The sequence below is a fragment of the Gopherus evgoodei genome, chromosome 7 (genome assembly GCF_007399415.2).
Source record: "Gopherus evgoodei ecotype Sinaloan lineage chromosome 7, rGopEvg1_v1.p, whole genome shotgun sequence".
Lineage (NCBI taxonomy): Eukaryota > Metazoa > Chordata > Testudines > Testudinidae > Gopherus > Gopherus evgoodei.
In genome coordinates this window covers 58,867,614-58,886,765 of record NC_044328.1, presented here as the reverse complement: position 1 = coordinate 58,886,765, position 19,152 = coordinate 58,867,614, and the positions used below count along the sequence as shown (strand labels likewise).

At 41.3% G+C, this 19,152-nt stretch overlaps 2 protein-coding genes across 21 annotated transcripts in view; one reads left to right on the top strand and one right to left on the bottom strand.

The window, feature by feature from the left end:
• Positions 1-12,119, top strand: part of TSPAN14 (tetraspanin 14) — a 76,222-nt gene extending 64,103 nt beyond the window's left edge. For 17 of the 18 annotated variants that reach the window (XM_030571124.1, XM_030571117.1, XM_030571118.1 and 14 more), the window contains 5 exons: positions 1,866-1,958; positions 2,754-2,879; positions 4,746-4,790; positions 5,443-5,562; positions 7,483-12,119. In XM_030571124.1, the coding sequence (XP_030426984.1) occupies positions 1,866-1,958; positions 2,754-2,879; positions 4,746-4,790; positions 5,443-5,562; positions 7,483-7,554 (456 nt within the window). In that variant the 3' untranslated portion in view covers positions 7,555-12,119. The remainder of the gene's footprint in view (positions 1-1,865; positions 1,959-2,753; positions 2,880-4,745; positions 4,791-5,442; positions 5,563-7,482) is intronic. The other variant, XM_030571119.1, reaches the window with a different exon arrangement.
• Positions 12,120-13,691: 1,572 nt separating this feature from the next.
• The window catches only part of LOC115655544 (rap1 GTPase-GDP dissociation stimulator 1-like), a 58,284-nt gene continuing 52,823 nt past the window's right edge, over positions 13,692-19,152 (bottom strand). For all 3 annotated transcript variants that reach the window (XM_030571102.1, XM_030571104.1, XM_030571103.1), the window contains 3 exons: positions 17,961-18,087; positions 16,596-16,724; positions 13,692-15,349 (listed from right to left, as the gene is read on the bottom strand). In XM_030571102.1, the coding sequence (XP_030426962.1) occupies positions 15,198-15,349; positions 16,596-16,724; positions 17,961-18,087 (408 nt within the window). In that variant the 3' untranslated portion in view covers positions 13,692-15,197. The remainder of the gene's footprint in view (positions 15,350-16,595; positions 16,725-17,960; positions 18,088-19,152) is intronic.

Here is a 19,152-nt window from a genome sequence, read left to right as displayed (position 1 = left end):
GTGTTAATCACTAAATGCAGAAGTGGTTGAAGACTAGCGGAAAGACTGTCTTTCTTTCTGCTAGGTCAGATAGTCATGTAGGCCCTTGAAGATGTTCTAATTCTCCTATTTCTACACTGGCAGATGTCATAGACAATTTGTGCAATGTGGTGCTCTTTAGTAGATCCGATTAGGTCACTACAGCTCATTCTTACCTGCTCGCAATCGGTTCTCAGCATGAGTAAATGTCTCAGCTCATGTTTCCTGGTGTTGCTATTGATCCAGGTTTAATGCAATGAGACAGGCTAATGTGCTGAGCTGATTTACAGGTGAACCCTTATTAAATGCTCTTAATAAAAATAAAAGGCTAAATTTCCCCAAAAGAGAGTTCCACAGCTAGATTATCAAACTAAGAAATGTGGAAATAACAAAGCCAGAAAACCTCTAAATAAGCCTGTCACTCACCCACAGTGGGTAACAACACAGTTAGGCAACAGGGAAACAACTTGATATCCATCACTAAATGTAGCTCTGTAAGATTGAGGAAACCCTTCAAGAAGGTACTACCGTATTCTTTCAGTGCCATGTTGAAATTCGTCTTCTAACTATGCACAGGCCGACTTGCAGTGCCTTCAATATGTGACTCAGAGATAGTGAAAGAGCTTTTTGTATACAGCTCATTGCACTGATTGATGCAGTCATATTACCTTGTGGCTTGCTTTTGAGCAGGACTTCTCCTTTATGGCCTTACCTTACTTACACGGACTAATTGGCAGTTTTAGTAGGTGCATGGCTTCTTGCAGTGATTTTTGTGGGGGATGGGGGCTGTGTGTGTGCGGGAGAAGGGTTGGATGAAAGGTGGAAATCCACTTACTGTTGTCTCCAAGTTTTTATGTACAGCCTCAGAACCATATTAATATACGGAAGTAGAAGGAAGGTATTGGCCCAGAATAATTTTTTAGCATTTTTTTTCCTCCTCCTTCTAGCCACTACTGCAAACCTTTTTTCCCCCAAAGTTAATGCATTTTTTCTGAATTGCCCAAACTATTGTGACACTGTCCATTCTAAAACAAACTTATTTTCCGATGTTGTGTGTTGGATGTTTGCTGTTCCTGAAGTTATTGTTGATTAGTTTATTCTCTCTAATGGAACACAGTATATTTGGTCCACACTTACCATAACATTTTAAAATGATAATGGAGACTTTTGAAAATGTCGTTTCATTAACCAGGCTATTTTCTCTGGATCAGTAAATTTGTTTGTTTGATTCTTTGTCTTGTTAGCTCAGATCATGTATATATCTTTTTGGCGAAAACATTTCAGGAATGTTTCTCTGATTAAGCTTTGTGAATTTTGTGGGTTTTGTATACAAATTCCCCAGTAAAATGGGGATGGGAAAATCCTACTTTGTAGTAGAAATTTTAAGTGTTTAATTACAGTTTCATAAAACACTGACATTTTGGGAAAGTTCAATCTCTGTAACATTTTTCTATATTTGCTTATGGCAAATGCTTGTGTAACTGGTCTGTGGAATGTGGGACAAAGTTGTACCCCATAACTATTCAAAATTTGCCAGCTGTAGTTTTGCTTTGCTTAACAGTATCTCATCCAAAGTATACAAAAACATAAATTGCTTGATTAATACGAGAATGAAGCCCTCTTTATATCAAATGGGTACAGCATGGGTGGACAGTGGAAGTGCATGGTTTCTGTAATCTATCTACTTGAAATCAGTGGGATCAACTCATAGAAGTGAAGTGATATTTCATTTTCTGGACCAAGTCTGTCCATAGCCTTTCTTCTGATTCTATCATTTAGAGTGCCAGTTGTGATAACATTTCTTGTCCTGTCTGTCTGTCTCTGTCTGTCTGTCTGTCTGTCTCCAGGAACTGGATGGAAGTTACAATTTGAACAGATACCATGGTCTAGGGCAATGGTTTTCAAACTGCGGGTCACAACCCAGTACTGGGTTGCAGAATGTAAGGTACTGGGTCGTGGCAGCTCTGGTCAGTACTGCCGACTGGGCTGTTAAAAGTTCAAAGTCCCATCGGCAGTGCTGCCCAGCTAAGGCAGGTTAGTCTCTACCTGTTCTGACACCGCACTGCACTCCAGAAGCAGCCAGCAGGAGGTCCAGATCCTAGGCGGGGAGGCAATGGGGCTGCCCCTACTCCGAGCACCGGTTCCCAGCCAATGGGAGCTGGGGCTGGGGGGGGTCGATGCCTACAGGCAAGAGCCACACAGAGCTGCTTTCGTGCCTCTGTCTAGGAGCTGGACCTGCAACTGACCTTTTCCGGGGCACAGCACAGTCTGCAGTGCCAGGACAGGCAGGAAGCCTGCTTTAGCACCCCTGCTATGCCGCTGACTGGGAGCCACTCAAGATAAGCCCATGCCCCAACCCCAAGCCCACTCCTGCAGCCCAAATCCCTCATCCCCAGCCCTACTCCAGAGCCTGCACCCCAACCCCTTGTCCCAGCCTGGAGCCCCCTCCCACACCCTGAACCCCTCATTCCTGGCCCCACCCTGTACTCTTGAGCTCCTCCCACTCTCCAAGCACTTCATCCCCAAGCAACATGGAGCTGCATATACTAGGGACTTCAGAACTCTAATTCTTGCTTGGCCATTGATATACTGTGCCTTAGAAAAGTCACTTCATCTCTCTGCCTCAGTTTCTCGATCTGTTAAACTGAGCTGATAACACTTGTCTATTTCACAGGACTATTATGAAGATGATTTTCTTTATACAGCACTTCTATGTTTTTCTTCATCTGTTGCAGAACCATTGCTGTGGTGCTCAGGGGCCAGATGACTGGGATCTTAACATTTACTTCAACTGCAGTACTGAAAGCAAAAGTCGTGAGAAGTGTGGGGTCCCCTTTTCCTGCTGTGTACCTGATCCTGCTGTGAGTTGTTTCCTGGCTTTGTATTTCTATATTATTATTATTATTTATTGGAGAATTTTGAAGGGATGTGCTTCCTGGATATGCTGTAATGTCTAGAGTTTTAAGAAGAAGGGAAATAAAAATTGGGAGGAAGAGAGTTTATTTTCCGCATATTTTCTCCTTTTCTATGTTTTTGGGAGTGGGAAGAGTATGAAAAGGCCGAAAGAAAAAGAACAGGAAGAGTAAATGAAGATGATGGAGGGGAGCGCCTCTGAGTCTATAGTGTATGCTACATTTGCTCCTATCTTGCTGAAGAATCTATCTCACTATACGTTGCTATTCCAGATTGCTCAGAGATCCAAAGAAACCTTATAGTCTATTGCTGAAACACACTGGTGTTAGAACTAGAGAAACTATTTTTGTATCCCTGAAGCCCGTGGATGTTGGATTTAGATATTGTTTTCTTGAGTTTCTGGTCTCTTGTTTCCAAAGCTGATGGGATCTGGGAGCTCTGTCTGAGCAGTGTGCTCAGCCCCTAGGGTGAAGGGTCTTAAAACTGTTCTATACCCACCCTTGTGATAGATACAATACCATGGACTCACTGGCTCTATTGATAAAATGAGTAATGGTATTGGCCTCAGTGGGATTTATACACTTTTTCGTGCTTTGCTGGATTTGGGCCCAAAAGCAGTCGGTTTGGCTTGCTTGCCTGGCAGTGATATGAACCTTGAGTTGGGCATGAGGACTATAGGATCTCAGTGCTTCAGAAGAGATTTGAAGGATGCCCCTCTCTCAAGATTTGATTTTTATTTATTTATTTATTTATTTTTAAATAGCAGTCTGAATTAGTCCCACTCAGTTTGATTTCATCACAAACTGTTGTTTCTGGCATTCGCTACTTTGAAGCTATTTTTGGCATTTAATTCCTATAACTGCAAATTATGGTAAATTGACAACTCTAATTATGAAGCAAATAGGTTTTCATTTTTATTTTATTTTGCTTTCCTCTTAACAAAACTGTGGTCTTGAAATACATCTCAGAATTGCTCACATGCACAAGTATCTCTTTATCTATTGAGGTCACAAGTAATTTCAGTAGTCTCTGTGCTCTGTAAGGCTTAGAGTTCAGTACACTTCAACATCAGGTCCTACTTTTAGGGTTTGTTAGAATTTTAGAGTCTGGTTACTTGGTAGACTTTTGAACTAAATGCACTAAAAATAATCCAAGTCAAATAACTTGTGATATTATAGGAGTCCAGCTATTAGCTGATCAAAATCACAAACATGCCACCAAAAGGGGGAAGGAGGGGAGCACGACTGGCTTACAAACATCCCCTGCTTTCTCATGTAAATAAATGAGCTGGGTTTTTTTTTTTTTTTTTTTTAAATCTCCTCTTCAAAATGTTCAACTGCTGTTGCATGGGACTTCAGCCACATAACTCCATAAGGTTGGTTGAAGTCAGTTGGCTGAAGTGGCACAAGTCTTTGAAGGTGTAGGTATTTGGTCGTTAGCCTTTCAAGAAGTGGGTGTTGGAGATGTCTGCAGAATAGTGATACAGCTGAGGGTGCTGTAATTTATTATGTTGGGTAGGCCTTGGTGATGAAAGCTGAGGGGTGGAAGAAACAAGTTTGTAAGGATATGTGGGGCCTATAAAGTAATGGGAGAACATATCCATGTACTTCAGCATGTCTCATGGTCTTATAAAAAGATAAGCTTTTTCATTTTAAAAAAATGAAATCGTGGAGCATGAACCGAAGATAGAAAAGTTCCCTCAGTTGGTGTTGGCTGTAGTTTGATCATGAGTCTTCTAACAGATAAACATCTTCCTGTCAACTCAAGCTGGTAGAATTGTATTAATATTTCTAACTTTTTTTCCCCCCTCCCAGCAAAAGGTTGTGAATACGCAATGTGGATATGACATCAGAGCACAGGTGAGCATCTGCTCCCCACAGTGTTGGTGTTTCTAGCTGGTGGTTGTTCAGCTGTGGGATCTAACATACTGATCAATTAGATTGGGTCACTCTTTTAAAAAAACTTAAATATTTTGGCCTATGTTTTAAATTTGAGAAACTAAGAGTAATAGTCAATGTTTATTCAGGACCTATAACATAGAGCAGCAAGGCAAAACTATGAGAACAAATAACTGTATGCTGGTCTATACCATCACTTGTATGGAAGCTGCCCCGGGAATTTCCTGTACCCCATCAGAGGGTCTGCCTGTACTAGGGACGGGGGAGAGAGACAGTGGATATATTTCATCGGTGGGAGGTGGTGAGGTGAGGCTGTTATCACTGAGAGAAGAGACTCAAAGTTCAAGTGTATTCTAAATAAGCTTCTTTGCTTCTGGTTATTTAGCTGAACTTTTGAAGGATGTTCCTAATTAATAGTCAATTTTGCAGCAAGAAATATGTACTGATTCATGAAGCTCAAGACGATCTGAGTTACAAGTCTCTAGTTCTTGTACTTCTGGATTCCTTTTAAAAATACTAGTTCTGTCAACTACAGACCCATACAAAGAAATGTCACCTGCAAAATATAAGGGAAAAGTAACATGCTTTTTCTCCCCGCTCTCTCTCTACACAGAAGAAAAACCAATGGGACAATTTAATTTTCACCAAGGGTTGTATCCCTGCTCTTGAAGCTTGGCTACCCCGAAACATCTACATTGTTGCAGGCGCCTTCATAGCTATCTCCTTGCTGCAGGTCAGTGGTTTCATTCTTCTACTGCTACAGTAGAAGCTTCAGCCTCACATCTTCTGCCTGCTATGTGGTAGTTGGAGGAAAATAATATTTTAGAAACTTTGAAATCCTTGGGTTTTGTGAGGAAGAAAATAACACTGTGTTTTTGCAGGGTGAAAGTGTATGTGATTTTATTTTAATTTCTTAGCTTTGTGAAATGTTAAGTCTCTTTAAGGGAAAAAATGCATGGCTTTTAGGTTTTTTTAAAATCACTAGTAAGGACAAAGCTGCGAAGTGGGGAGATGATGATGATGTAACCTCTCATTTCCATAAACCTATGTTCAAGCTTGCCTTTGTCACAAGTTAAAGTGGGTTTGCTGGTCTCATTGCATTTTCACGCCCCTTTTCGTCAATATCCTAAAACCCCCCCATGGTCTGGTACCACTGAACCTATTTGGTAATCTGTGCTCAGGAGAAGCCCAGGACTAGAACAGTAGCAATGTCTGATCTTTAACTGGCTCATCTTTGAGATCATAGAAGTCTTCAGTGATTAGGTCTTCTCCTTAAATCAGTAAATTATTTTATATTGTGTGATGTAACCACAATGAAATGTAATCTGAGAAAATTGAACATCCTCTTAAATTTTCAAAAATGGCCCAACTTTTTGTTAAAAACACAAAAGTTTTACCGTCTTTGGGGGGGGAGGGAGACACAAGCAAAACCTTTTTTCCAAAATTTTCAACCAAAACCAGTTTTCATTGAAACACTGCAAAAGTTTGAATGTGGGGGAAGAGGGTGTTAATTTGAAAAAGGCCATTTCATGGCAATTTTTTTGAAAATCGGTTTTGGTGAAAGGCTCAGTGATATAAAATTTTTCACACTAAAGTTTGTGGTAAATGTTTCATCTCTTTTGGCACAGTTAAATGTGAATTAAACATACAAAAAACTTTCAAAGTGGAATATTGACTGAAAGAGAGAGAGAGGGTCAAACTATATGATGATATGAGGGATGGAATGCATGGCATATGAGCAAAGACTGAAGGAACGGAGTATGTTTAGTTTGGAAAAGAGGAAATTAAGGAGGAGGGATGTGATAGTGGTTTTCAAATACTTGAAAGGCTGCCCTAAAAAAAAGGGTTTTTTTTCTCTCTCTTGTCTCAGAGGGCAGGACAAAGGACAATATGTTCAAACTACTGCATAGCAGAATTAGATTAAATTCTCAGGAAAAGCTTCCTAAGAGTAAGAACAGTAGGACAATGGAACAGACTGACTAGGGAGGTTAGCTCCTGCACTGGAGGTTTTCAAAATGAGGCTGGACAGCCATCTGTCTTGGATGGATTAGACCCAACAAATCCCGCATTTTGGCAGAGAATTAGACTGAGCAGATGACCCTTGCAGTCCCTTCTAACCCTCCGATTTAAAAAATCTTCAAGTTGAATCACTGAACTAGGCAGAAAAATGGAAATACCTGAAATGTTTAAAAGTAACTAAAGCGATGGGAGAGTATTAGACGTAAAGGAACCTAGCTGTACCTGGCTCCCCACTCAGACACACACAAGTCATATGATTGTTCCCAGCCCTGTAGAAGTGTTACATGAAAGCATCTTTTTTTCTCTTATATAACCGTTTTTTGTTTTGTTTTATAGGCCAGATTATGCCACCCTTACCCCACTGGGTAGTGTGTAGCTATTTGGGTGAGAAGTTCCTGAGCCTGCAAATATCTTAAGCATAACTTCACTCACATGAGTAGTTTCATTAACTTTGATGGGAACACTCATTTGAGAAGAGTTGTGTGCTTAAGTGTTTGCAGAATTGGAGCCTGACTAAGGGTAGCAGAATCTGGCCCTGTACTCAGAGCAGCCTCACAACTTGGTAATCTTCTGAATGTGTTTTTTCCCTCGCAAACTGCTTACAGGTTTTGTGTCTTTTTGTGTTTGTCTTTAGATTTTTGGGATTTTCCTGGCCAGGTCACTGATTTCGGATATTGAAGTTGTAAAGGCAGGTCATCTTTTCTGAAAACGAAAGCAGACACCAGCTGTGAAGACACATACATTTCACTGCTATTGATTTGACATCAAGGTGAAAAGAAATTGAGACACACACAGGTCTTGGAGTGCTCCCGGTTTTAAAAGCCTTATTTTTGTATCAGCCAGATGTTACTCCGCTTCTGCTTTTGCTGCAGGCTGGTGCAGAAAGAACACACTGCTTTCTCCCCCAGATTCCCTTCTCACCAGTGCAACATCAGTTTCTTTCTCCAAGGGGAAGACTAGATTTAAACCTTTTTTGGTGTGGAAGAGATTCCCCTAAACCTAAGAGGGATGGACCAAAAGACTCCAGTAAGCAGAATGGAAACTGCTATAAACCAGTCCCGTACCTTGAAGAACTTGCTGCTGTAAAGGCTGTTTTGTCTTGGCTCCTAGCTGCCATCATTGGAGGTTGCCAATGTTGCATTCATTATGTGGATCATAGCTGCATCTGTTGTGATGTTTGTCATGGTCTTAGAAGAGAGTGTCCTAAAGATCGACAAATGACCACATTGATGGAATAGGCAAAGGAGGTTACTTTAATGTCTGTTCTCGAAACATCAAGCATTTCATTGTGTTCTATTTGAGTGGAAGACCCAGGCAGTTATGTCATTGGATTATTGTGAGTCATGATAGTCTTGGTATTAGAGACTGTAAAGAAATGTCATTAAGTCTCTAGTTGTCAGATGGAACCTCAGCTGTGCAGAAGTAGGGAGCATCCCTATATGACCTGAGCTAATGTAGATATTTCAGTAGGGACTCAAATGCTTGAGTAACCGAAGCCTCTTATTTTGAAAGTTCTTGCCAACATAAGTTTCTCAAGACGAAGTAATTTAATTATACGTTGATAGCATATTTGGAAATCTTTTCATGAGGGTAGGTGGATTCTCTGATCCTATTTCTCCTTTTTAGATGTTTGTAAATAGTTGTAATTTATAGAGGAGAAAATCTCACCATTTGCTTACACTGTTTTGTAGAGCAATTACTTCTAAAAAGAGTGATATCTGCTGGGCTGCAGGCATTTAAAAATGCTGCTTGGTACAAGAGATCACTGAATATGCGATTGTATCTGTCAAGAGCTCTCTCGTCTGCCATCTGTTCTCTTTCACACCTGTCCACTGCACTGTTGTTTATCATCTTCTTTGACTGTTGATTGCCATATTAGGACTAAAAAGAAATTAAAGGACAAGCTAAACTCTGTTAGGCCTTTGATTCAGGATTTTTCCAGGCTAGTCAAAAGCTGATCTAACCTATATGGGAGTCTAGTGGAGCACTGGAGTTACTAGCATTAATTTATTTAAAAAAATCTTTTGAATGGATTGTTGTTTCCCATTCCATTTGTCCTTTGCTGCTCAGCTTTTCCTGCAAAAATGCCAGATCCAGTCATGTTGAAGAAATGCTCAGAACTGCGTCTCCAGAATAATGCTGTAGGCCCTGGCCCAGAGTAAGTGCAGCTCCCATTGAAGTCAAATGGATGTGGCTCCCGTTTACACCAGGGATGAAATTAAATCCTTATGATGTTTCCTGCAAACTGAGGTGCTTAAGACCTGATCCAAAGTCCAATGGAAAGACTCCCATTGACTTCAGTGGCCTTTGCATCTGGCCTGCAGTGCTAGTCCAAACCATTCTTCTGCTCTTCTGTGAAATCAAAAGTCAGAGCAGAATTAACTGTAAAAGCTGAAATGTGTGATATGTAATAAGAAACTCTTTTTTTAAATAGTTGTTGCAGTGTCAATTTTACTGTGGGCTATTTACTAGCAAACTGTTCACTGCTTGTAGTGGCACCCTATTTTTCAGGGATAGCAGTTACTTGCAGTGTCTAACGTAGTGTACATTCTAGTAAAATATATATTTTTGTAATTATATTTTACTACATTAATGCTTGTTTCCAAAGTGTTATGCTTTCTTAGAATGCCAAACTTCTGAATATATCTTTTTATATACATGTGTGTAACATTTTGTGTGTTATCTAAGTATTAAAGAGCAATTCACTGGAAGAAAGGTGATACCAATAGGGATCTGTACCAGCCTTTCTTGCCTGAAAGCTGGAAGGTGGCTGTTTTGACATTCTGTGAAACATTTCATGGACAATGCTATATTTTGTATGTGGCTTTCAGCTGAGCTTTCTTGTTTCTTTTTCTGGCCAATGACTGAGACCGAAAGGGAAAAGGAAGCCTGTCTTAAGAATGGCTTATTTCCTCAGAGACTGACAAAGAATACAGTGTCTATTGTATTCTTCTGCAAGATCTGAAGGTGTAATCTCCAGGCATATGCTGTGACTTTTTTTTTCTTTGATCTGCAACAAGAAGAAAAACAGTAAGTAGGAGAAGCTGGAAAGAGGGCAAAAGAAGCTTCTTCTACAGAACCCTGAAAGTGAAGTCTGTGCCACATGTTTGCTGTATCTACTGCAGCGGCAACAGGCTCAAACTCTCTGCTGCTATTTGCATTTAGTAGGTAGCACAGCAATATCTATAGTTATTGCTTCAAGTTCTTCCACTAAGAATGTTGGTTTGCTGTGCCAAACAACCCAAGGCTTAAAGCTACATCAACCAATTTATGCAACAATACAGTAATCCATTTAGTTTGAAAACACTACATTCTGCTTGTGAAATGTAGCACCTGAATTGCATCTTGAGAATAGGTTTCACTATTCTCTGAACTTGTGAAAAGGTAGCACTTTCCTAAAAGACAAATAAAATCAGCAGGCCATTTTCTTAGCTGGGGAAAATCAACATAGCTCCACTAGCTTCATTGGAACTACCCCAACACCAGCTGAGGATCTGGGCTGGAGTAAGATCTCTCTGTAGTTCTCTGTATCATCAGGTTTCTTCTGCTTGCTTGATGGCAAATTAGTGTCTAACTCCTCTTGTCTTATCAATCATGTCTTCTATGCAAAACAAAATTAATCTGAAGTGTAGCATCACAATTAGATGCTTATTCCTGTTGCTTTTACTACTGTTAACACTTAAAGTTAATAGCAGCTATTTACAACACTGCTTCAGTGCTCTGGTCAATAATGCTTAACTCCTTAAGAAAGCAGAGAATAGGGTTTTTATATAATTTTTCACTTTTTTTCTGCTTTTGAATTTTCAAAAGTGCCTAACTCCCACATATAAAAGCGACTTGGGACTTAAGAGCTTACGTGTATTTCAAAGTGACTTTCCAAATGGGACTTTGGATCCTAAGTCACTTAAGTACTTCTGGAAATTTTGTCCCCAGCCATTTGAAAGAGCAGTTCTGCTGGCAGTGGCAAATATGGTTAGCAAAAACTAGATCCCTGAATTGATGTGAAACATGAACATTTGCCCATTGCTTACTAAACACATTTTTAAACAGAACATCCTTTATGAACCTGCAGTGCCTTAATTGCTAGAGATATATGTAGGTTCTGATTGCCTGAGTCCTGCAAAGCTAACCAGCTAACTGCTTCTGCTGCCTCTATGGCTTCTAATGAGGAGCAACTCAAATCATTCCACCACCAAACTTCAGAACTGCTTGAAGCTGAGATCTTAATGATAGCATTCAGACCAAGTCCACCACACTAAATATCAGATGTGAGCTCTAACTTATGACCTGAACTTGTGGAAGTTCAGGTCATAAGCAGAACTAATGGATTGGGCTGAGATGACATTTAATTTCTAGGAAGTGAGTGCTTTTATTTCTGGGATACTTTATCTTTATCTTTACTTTTTCACCGTTATGAGTGACAGTGATGATTGGCTTTGGTCTCTGGTTCATGCACCTGGATTCAGACACACAACTGCTTATGGATCAAGATGAGAATACATTCTTTTGTGAGCCTCAGATTGAGCAAAGCACACAGAAATGTATCCTCTTTCCAAAGGAGAACCCCTCTCCTGGGAACCTGAACAAGCCCCACCCCATGTTGCAATGATCTTTTCTACAGCACAAGAAGGCTGGAGTGTGATCCCACCAGTCTGTCAGGGCTGCTCCACAACTCAGCCTGAGCTGTATGTCAAGCGGCTCCCCACTCTTCCAGAAGCTAGGCATGTAGCATTAACAGTGTTTCTAATCCACAAAAGGATGGATCAAACTCTTCTCCCCAGTTGTTTTCCTTGGGGTTTGGTTTTCTTTTCTTCCAATACCTTTGTCTTCTAAGCCTTAAAATAAATTGACTTAATATATCAAACCTCATGTCTCTCATCACTGGAGCCGTTTTTTCTTTTCAGCTCTGAAACTTGTTGGATCCAGTCATTTGTAAAGTGAGTGTTTTTTATTGCTGAGGTTTAAATTCTTCATTGTTGCTTTTGATGACCAGCACAAACGATCTGATGCCTTTAGCGTAGGTGCTTTTGGTATGTTTTTATATCGAGACCTTTTTAATTCATTCTTGTGTTGCACTCCCAGCTGCCAAATGTTGCTTATGATTTATTGCACAGATGTGTTCTGTATGGTCTGCCAAGTCGAAGACTGGAATTGAGTGAGTGTTGAGAGTCCAGTGTCAGTGTTTCAAGGAGAACTGTAAAATGTGTTGTAGAGAAACAGTGGCAGAGTCCCTAACATTTGTATAAATAAAGTTAATTTTCATTACCTGTATCACACTCTAACTTTATTTTTTTTTAAGAAAGGACTTTAACGCCTCTCTGCCATGACACTTCGGGTCTGTTAATTTCAGCTCTTGATGATATTGCACATTCCTAGGCTTCTGAGACCAGCTACATGGACAACTTTTTAAAAAAACCAGCCATATAGCTAATTTGAAAAATGTCTTCTATACTTGGAATTATTGAAAAATTTAAACCATGTCTTAAAAATAAATCCTTCACCAGGAGGCGGAAGGGTCTAGGGATAAAAATGAAGATATCTGAAATTGAATTTGAAAGCATTAAATTGAGACAATATTTTGTATTTCAGCCCTTGCTGAAAAGTGAGTTGTGCGCGCGCGCGTGTGTGTGTGTGTGTGTGTGTGTGTGTGTGTGTGTGTGTGTGTGTGTGAGAGAGAGAGAGACAAGTCTGCACAAACCTGTATTCATTCCTTGTGTGTAATGAGTCCTCTATGCTATTGGACCTTGCTTTCTATAACATTCCATTCAATTTTAATTGTCTTCCTTTACTTAATGACTAGCTTTTCTGATGTCACATGGCTGACATTTAAATATTTTGTACAAGAATATTCATGCAGCCATGTAAGATTCCTATGATAGAAAACTAACTAAATATAACCCTTGGTGTAGAGATTGAATATTTGAAATCATTCATAACTAAACTTTTTTGGCCCTGATTCTCCTTTTAGAATACAACTAGACTGGAGTTTAGAGCTCTATTGTAATCTGAGGCCATGTCTACATCTAAAATTTTGCAGCGCTGGTTGTTACAGCTGTATTAGTACAGCTGTATAGGGCCAGCGCTGCAGAGTGGCCACACTTACAGCAACCAGCGCTGCAAGTGGTGTTAGATGTGGCCACACTGCAGCGCTGTTGGGCGGCTTCAAGGGGGGTTCCGGGAACGCGAGAGCAAACCGGGAAAGGAGACCAGCTTCGCCGCGGTTTGCTCTCGCGTTCCCCGAACCACCCTGCAAACCGCAGGGAAGGAGACCTGCTTGCTCGGGGTTCCGAGAACGCGAGAGCAAACCGGGAAAGGAGACCAGCTTCGCCGCGGTTTGCTCTCGCGTTCCCGGAGCCACCCAGCAAACCGCAGGGAAGGAGACCTGCTTGCTCGGGGTTCCGGGAAAGCGAGAGCAAACCGGGAAAGGAGACCAGCTTCGCCGCGGTTTGCTCTCACGTTCCCCGAACCACCCTGCAAACCGCAGGGAAGGAGACCTGCTTGCTCGGGGTTCCGGGAACGAGAGAGCAAACCGGGAAAGGAGACCAGCTTCGCCGCGGTTTGCTCTTGCGTTCCCGGAGCCACCCAGCAAACCGCAGGGAAGGAGACCTGCTTGCTCGGGGTTCCGGGAACGAGAGAGCAAACCGGGAAAGGAGACCAGCTTGATTACCAGAGGCTTCCTCCTTCCACGGAGGTCAAGAAAAGCGCTGGTAAGTGTCTACATTGGATTACCAGCGCTGGATCACCAGCGCTGGATCCTCTACACCCGAGACAAAACGGGAGTACGGCCAGCGCTGCAAACAGGGAGTTGCAGCGCTGGTGATGCCTTGCAGATGTGTACACCTTCAAAGTTGCAGCGCTGTAACTCCCTCACCAGCGCTGCAATTTTCTGATGTAGACAAGCCCTGAGTTGAGAGATTGCTAATTAGCTGGAACTGACTAACACCTTTTGTGAAGGTTTAATCTAAATATTCCACAAATGTTTGTTCTAGGGTACAAATGTTTGATTTACTCTGAGGGATGCTCCAATTCACAACAGTTTCATGTGGGCTGTCCATGAACTGGTCCAGAATCTTCATAATGACGTGGACTGTGGAGATTCTCTCTCTCACCCTGGATGCGTCTGTCCCCTGTGCCAGGGATTCAGAGAAGGACAGGGTAGGTCTGTTCATGGCAGCCCTAGACTGTGAAGGAGTCGAGTTCTTCCCAGCCCCTTACAGCACAGTCCTGTCCCTTTATGCTTCTGATCTGGCAAGTGGGGGGGCAGAATTGGTCCCATGTCACCTTATAAAATCTGACATGTGGCAGTGTCTCTTGGAGCATCTAATGCAGTTGTAGATGCTTGGCCCCTCTCGGTTGGTGCAGTTAGTAATGTAGTGAAGTATACTGCAAGGAGTATGGGGGCGGTCCTTTCCCCAGGAACAATACGCATAACCATGGAAAATTTAAAACAAAACACAACCTAGTATATCCATGCAGTTACTGAAATTTATTCCTTAAAAAGACATTTGGTCATGCATCATGATCAGGAAAGCAGCTGTAATTAGGGAGGAAAACAATCTGAGACATCAGAGCTACTCTGGTGCTGTAAAAGAGCCTTTAAAGGAATGTAAATGCAACTTACTTCCACTTTTAGGGCCAGTTTACTCTGCTAGATCAGCATAAAGGGTTCTTAGTTTAAAAAGAGAATCATTCTAATGAGTCACATAATGAGTCAGCAGACATTCTGAAAGCCCAGAGAGTGTGAACTGCTCTATCCATCTCACATTGTGCATATGAAGACTCTCAGCTCTGAGGCATCCTGCCAACACTGCCCAGCAGAGGATTCTGTGCATGTTGGGAAGAAAAATTTGCGGTGGTCCTGGGCCACTTCTCAAACATTACCACAGCAGCCAGGGTGTAAGACTGGGAGTGGAGAGGACCTCTGCTGCTGCAGCCCTCTTCCCCAGAGGGCTGAAGGGCACATATTGCCACAAGTGCTAGGCCTGAGGGGAATGAGGGGGCAGGGGAAGAAAGATCTTTATTGCAGTTTCTATGGAGGGAGGAGGCAGCTCCTTGCCCTTGTCCCTGCCATAGGGGGTGTCCCTGCTGTAGTGTAGTTACAGCCCTGGATTGCCTGTGAGTACATGAAGCTGAAGTAAAACGATGTGAGTGTAAGCTAGATGTACAAATGGATATACAGTGTTCCATGTACAGTTTTAAAAATGAGGCCCTACATGTCAACAAGAGCTGTAGCCTGCACTGTTTACTAGCATTTAGTGAACATCAACATGATAAATATGGTGGCTGTTGGCAAAAGATAACACTTTCTTGAAATACCCCAGCTGCCAGACAGAAGAGCAGCACCCACAGCTATGGAGAAACAAAGCCAGTGTTTTGACTCTCATCTCTCAGTATCTGGAGGGTCATTACAGCCTGCTTGACCACATTTGCATTGCTATGGCTAGAAAGTTTTTCCAAGGTTTCTTTAATGTTGTCCTCTTCTACTTCTTGTTTCAAATCACCTGAAGGGAGACCAAACACAGACTTTAATGGCATGCATTAGTCCATATTCTGAAGGAGATACCACAATGTAAGGCTGTATTACAGCCACAGGTTAACTCCACTGTTTTATTTAAATAGAAACATCTTAAGAGTCTCACTTGGGATGATGATTTTTGTAAAGAGGTTAACTTCTTTGCAACTGTTAACTAATTGCCCTGTTTAAATATCTTTTCTTTTATTACTTCACCTTCCCAGAAGAACTAGATATAAAATAATTTTTCAGACTGTATTAAAGAAGACATGCTCCTGCCTCCACCTAGTGCTTTATATTTTGCTTCAGCATTTCATACCAGGAAGATTTGACTCTCAGCATCAAAGTTCAAAGATGCCTGTAGCGTGCTAATGAAATAGACCACTAAGAAAATCTTTATGGGTCAGATCCCCAGCTGCTGTAAACCAGCGTAGCTCCACTGAAATCAATAGAGCTTTGTTGATTTATACTGGCTGAGGATCTGACTACCTGGTTTATAGTTCAGCAGTCTGGGTCCATGGGGTAGTCTGAGGACTGTTGGGATATAATAAATGGAAAAGTCTGCCCAGGCAATAGATTTTTAAACTTAAAAATTCTTGCGTTTTCAAAAAGAAAAAATCTAGAACCCACTTTCAGGTTTCCCCTGAACCATTATAGAAAAACGTGGAGAAAAAAAATCCAAACTATTTGGGCAGACCCTCCATTGGCACATAACAGACTTGGAGCCAACTTAACCAGGCAGCTGGGGATTCCTCCCAGGAGAGAAATTAAAAGGCAGCATGGTGCCAGCATGGCAGTTTTGTCCACACCCATCCCTAGCCTCTGTGTAAGGAATAATATGGCTAGGAGGTGGGGGTTGGGTCAGCAAGCCAGTATATCTGGCTGCTGTAAAAGCCCCTTGAGCTAATTGTTTGCAAGGCTGTTGTACACATTTTGCTATGGGTATAGGAGCTGGTGCATGCTGGCCCCAAAACTGAGGAAGCGTGAAGGTGTCTGTGTTACTTTTGCTCCCTCCTCTAGACTTTTGCCTTAGCTCCATCACAGGTAGTCCCAGTGACCTCAGTGGACTTCTCAAAGAGAGAGGTATTATCCCACAAGAGGAAGAATGGCTGTCAAAAAGAAATAAACCTCCGAGTCTTTCGTTGTTTGGATGCAACCTCACAACTGATTAAAAACACTTCAGTGATTTCACAGTAACGGAAATGGATGGGATCTTAGTACCACAGTGAAATTACCTGAATTAAGAAGGCTGCACAGGAGGCCCATTGAATTATATTTCACCTCAGGACCTGTGCACTCATCTTGTAGAAGCTTATGTAAGCTTTGAACTAGCCTTGACTCCTTAAGTGAATCTTTGATGATTTCTGAAAATAAAATAAGATGTCTTGGAAATAATTCTGAAGTTTTTTAAATGAAAAATTCTTAGGTAACTTGCATATGAAAAATGGTCTGTCAAAGTAGATAGAAAATGGGTGACTTGTCTTAATGCAGATATAAGGCCTGATGCAGTGAAGTGCTGAGCACCCCCCAGTACCTCACAGTATCAGGCCCATAAAACAGCTGAGCCATAGGTAGTAAATTTTCTACATCATGGCTTAATTCATATGTATCAATCTTTACTAGCCTTCCCTCACATTCTCGTAGTCATGGGTAGCTGACTTAATCTTCTGTATATAGATCTTTTTCTGACTTGACCACTGCTGGCAGCATTGATCCATGTCTAAGGCTACATTCCTCTCTGGCTTTAGTCTGTGATGGAGCTTAGCATTAATATTGGCTTCTTGTAGTTGGGTCTTAAATGCAATTGTTGTTGTTTTTCAGATTAGACTGTGATCTTCAGGATAGACTCTCTTATGTCCTATATATGCAGCACCAAGCTTAATAAATATCAAGCACCATTTTCAAAGGTGCTGAGCAACTGCAAATCCATTTGAAGCTGCCATGAGCTGTGAGTGCTCAGTGCTGCTAGGAATCCAACCTGTTAATTGTAATTGTGAAGAGGATGGTATTTTCATTTTTCAGTCAGAGCTTCTGCAGGATCCTTTAGCCTATTTTGTCATTTCCACTTTCTCAATTCTATCCAAAATGCCTCTGCTACAGTCCTCTTCCTGTCTACCTTGACATTGCTTTCTCCTTGAATCATCTTGCCTGTTGTTTAAGAATGAAAGCCCTATATAATTTTGACTCCACCAACATCTCTACATTCCTTTCCCTTGTTAAAATTCTTGCTGCTTTTCTGCTCTTCCTCATTCTGCCTTTGTCATGATCTTGATTTCATGCCTCCTAACACACTGCCCAACAGCTATCAAATAACTTCTTGTCCCCATCTACTAAGCATCCTCTATTCTTCAAATCCCTCCCAAAAAACAACCTCTTCAAGAAATCCCTTGTTCCTGCTTCTCACTGGTAATCTCCAGTCCCTCTGTCTTCTGTACTTTTAACTGTAAAATAGACCATAAGCTTTTCAAGGCTAGGAATATACCTTATATAAATTCTGTAAATCACTGTGAAAATTAGCAGGGCTATAAAACACTTGTATTAATAACAAGAACAACATCTTAAATGGTACTCAGGCCAATGCTCTGGGGGAGGGAGGATACCTAAATGAATTGCAGATGCTATGGCCAGTGCAATCAGAGCTTCATTCTGCATGATAACATGTTCGCTTGTTGTCATGGAAACCAGGTGCTTCACTCCTTGTGCCTGCTGGATGGCTTTGACCACTTCCTGTTGTCAGTCAAACAAAAGAAATGGGTCAGGTGAAAGGACCACAAATCAAAAGCTGAGATACAAATAACACTGAGGTGACAAAAGGAAATCACAGTTCACCCCTGAAAGTCTCTGAATCAATTAGAAATGGTTCCCCTACCATCACTGAAGTGCTAATCTGGATACATTTGTTGTATTTTGCCTGCACTGCCAAAGAGAATTTTTTGTCTGCATTAGTCATTCACCTCAGTTGGAAAGCCACCTTGAATTCATTTAGCTGAAATATCAATGTTTAGAGGTACTTCCTTTTTCTTTTACTCTTGTGGTTCATGAGGGTCAAACTTTTAATTATTAAAGCTTCTAAATTAGTAGTGACTCAGTTTTGCTTTATCCAACTTTATGCAAATTATAACTCCATTTTACATCCTCTCAAAATAAAGCAGCAGTTGAGAGGCCTCTGCATAATCAGTCAGAATAGCCTTAGCATAAGCACCAAAGCCTTTGCTAACGTATCAACAGCATATTGTCATCAGAAAATCTACATTCACCCCTTCCTGAAGCAAGGACTAGGCAGCCTAAGTGAAGTCAGTAGAATTTCTGAAAGAGATTTTGATATGACACAGGTGGGTTTTTTCAACGGCTTTGTTTTGGTTTTGTTTTGTTTAATATTGGTTTCATGTTTGAACATGGTCAAATCTTTATGAAAAAGAAGATTTTACCTAGGATGCTTGATGGAAGAGTTAGGAACTGGTATTCAGTTATGGTATTTTTCTCTTCTAGGTTGCTGGTTCAAATCCAGCCCATCTTGCTGAGTGACTGAAAGTTATTACCAGCTGATGTCTGAAATTAATGTGGTGAATTAAGTCCATTCCAATTGAAAGGTGTCCATATCACAAAACTGCCACCACGAATGCACTTGGTGACTCCCTGAGGGGTAGTGTCAGCACAAAGGACTGTGGCTATGAAGGGTGATCTACTCTCCTACCCCAGAAAGAGGTCCATCCATCTATCTGTGAGGCATGTTGGAGAGGTGGTATGGAAAAGCTTGCGCTGCTGTTTGTGCTGTCAGCAAGCACACAACAA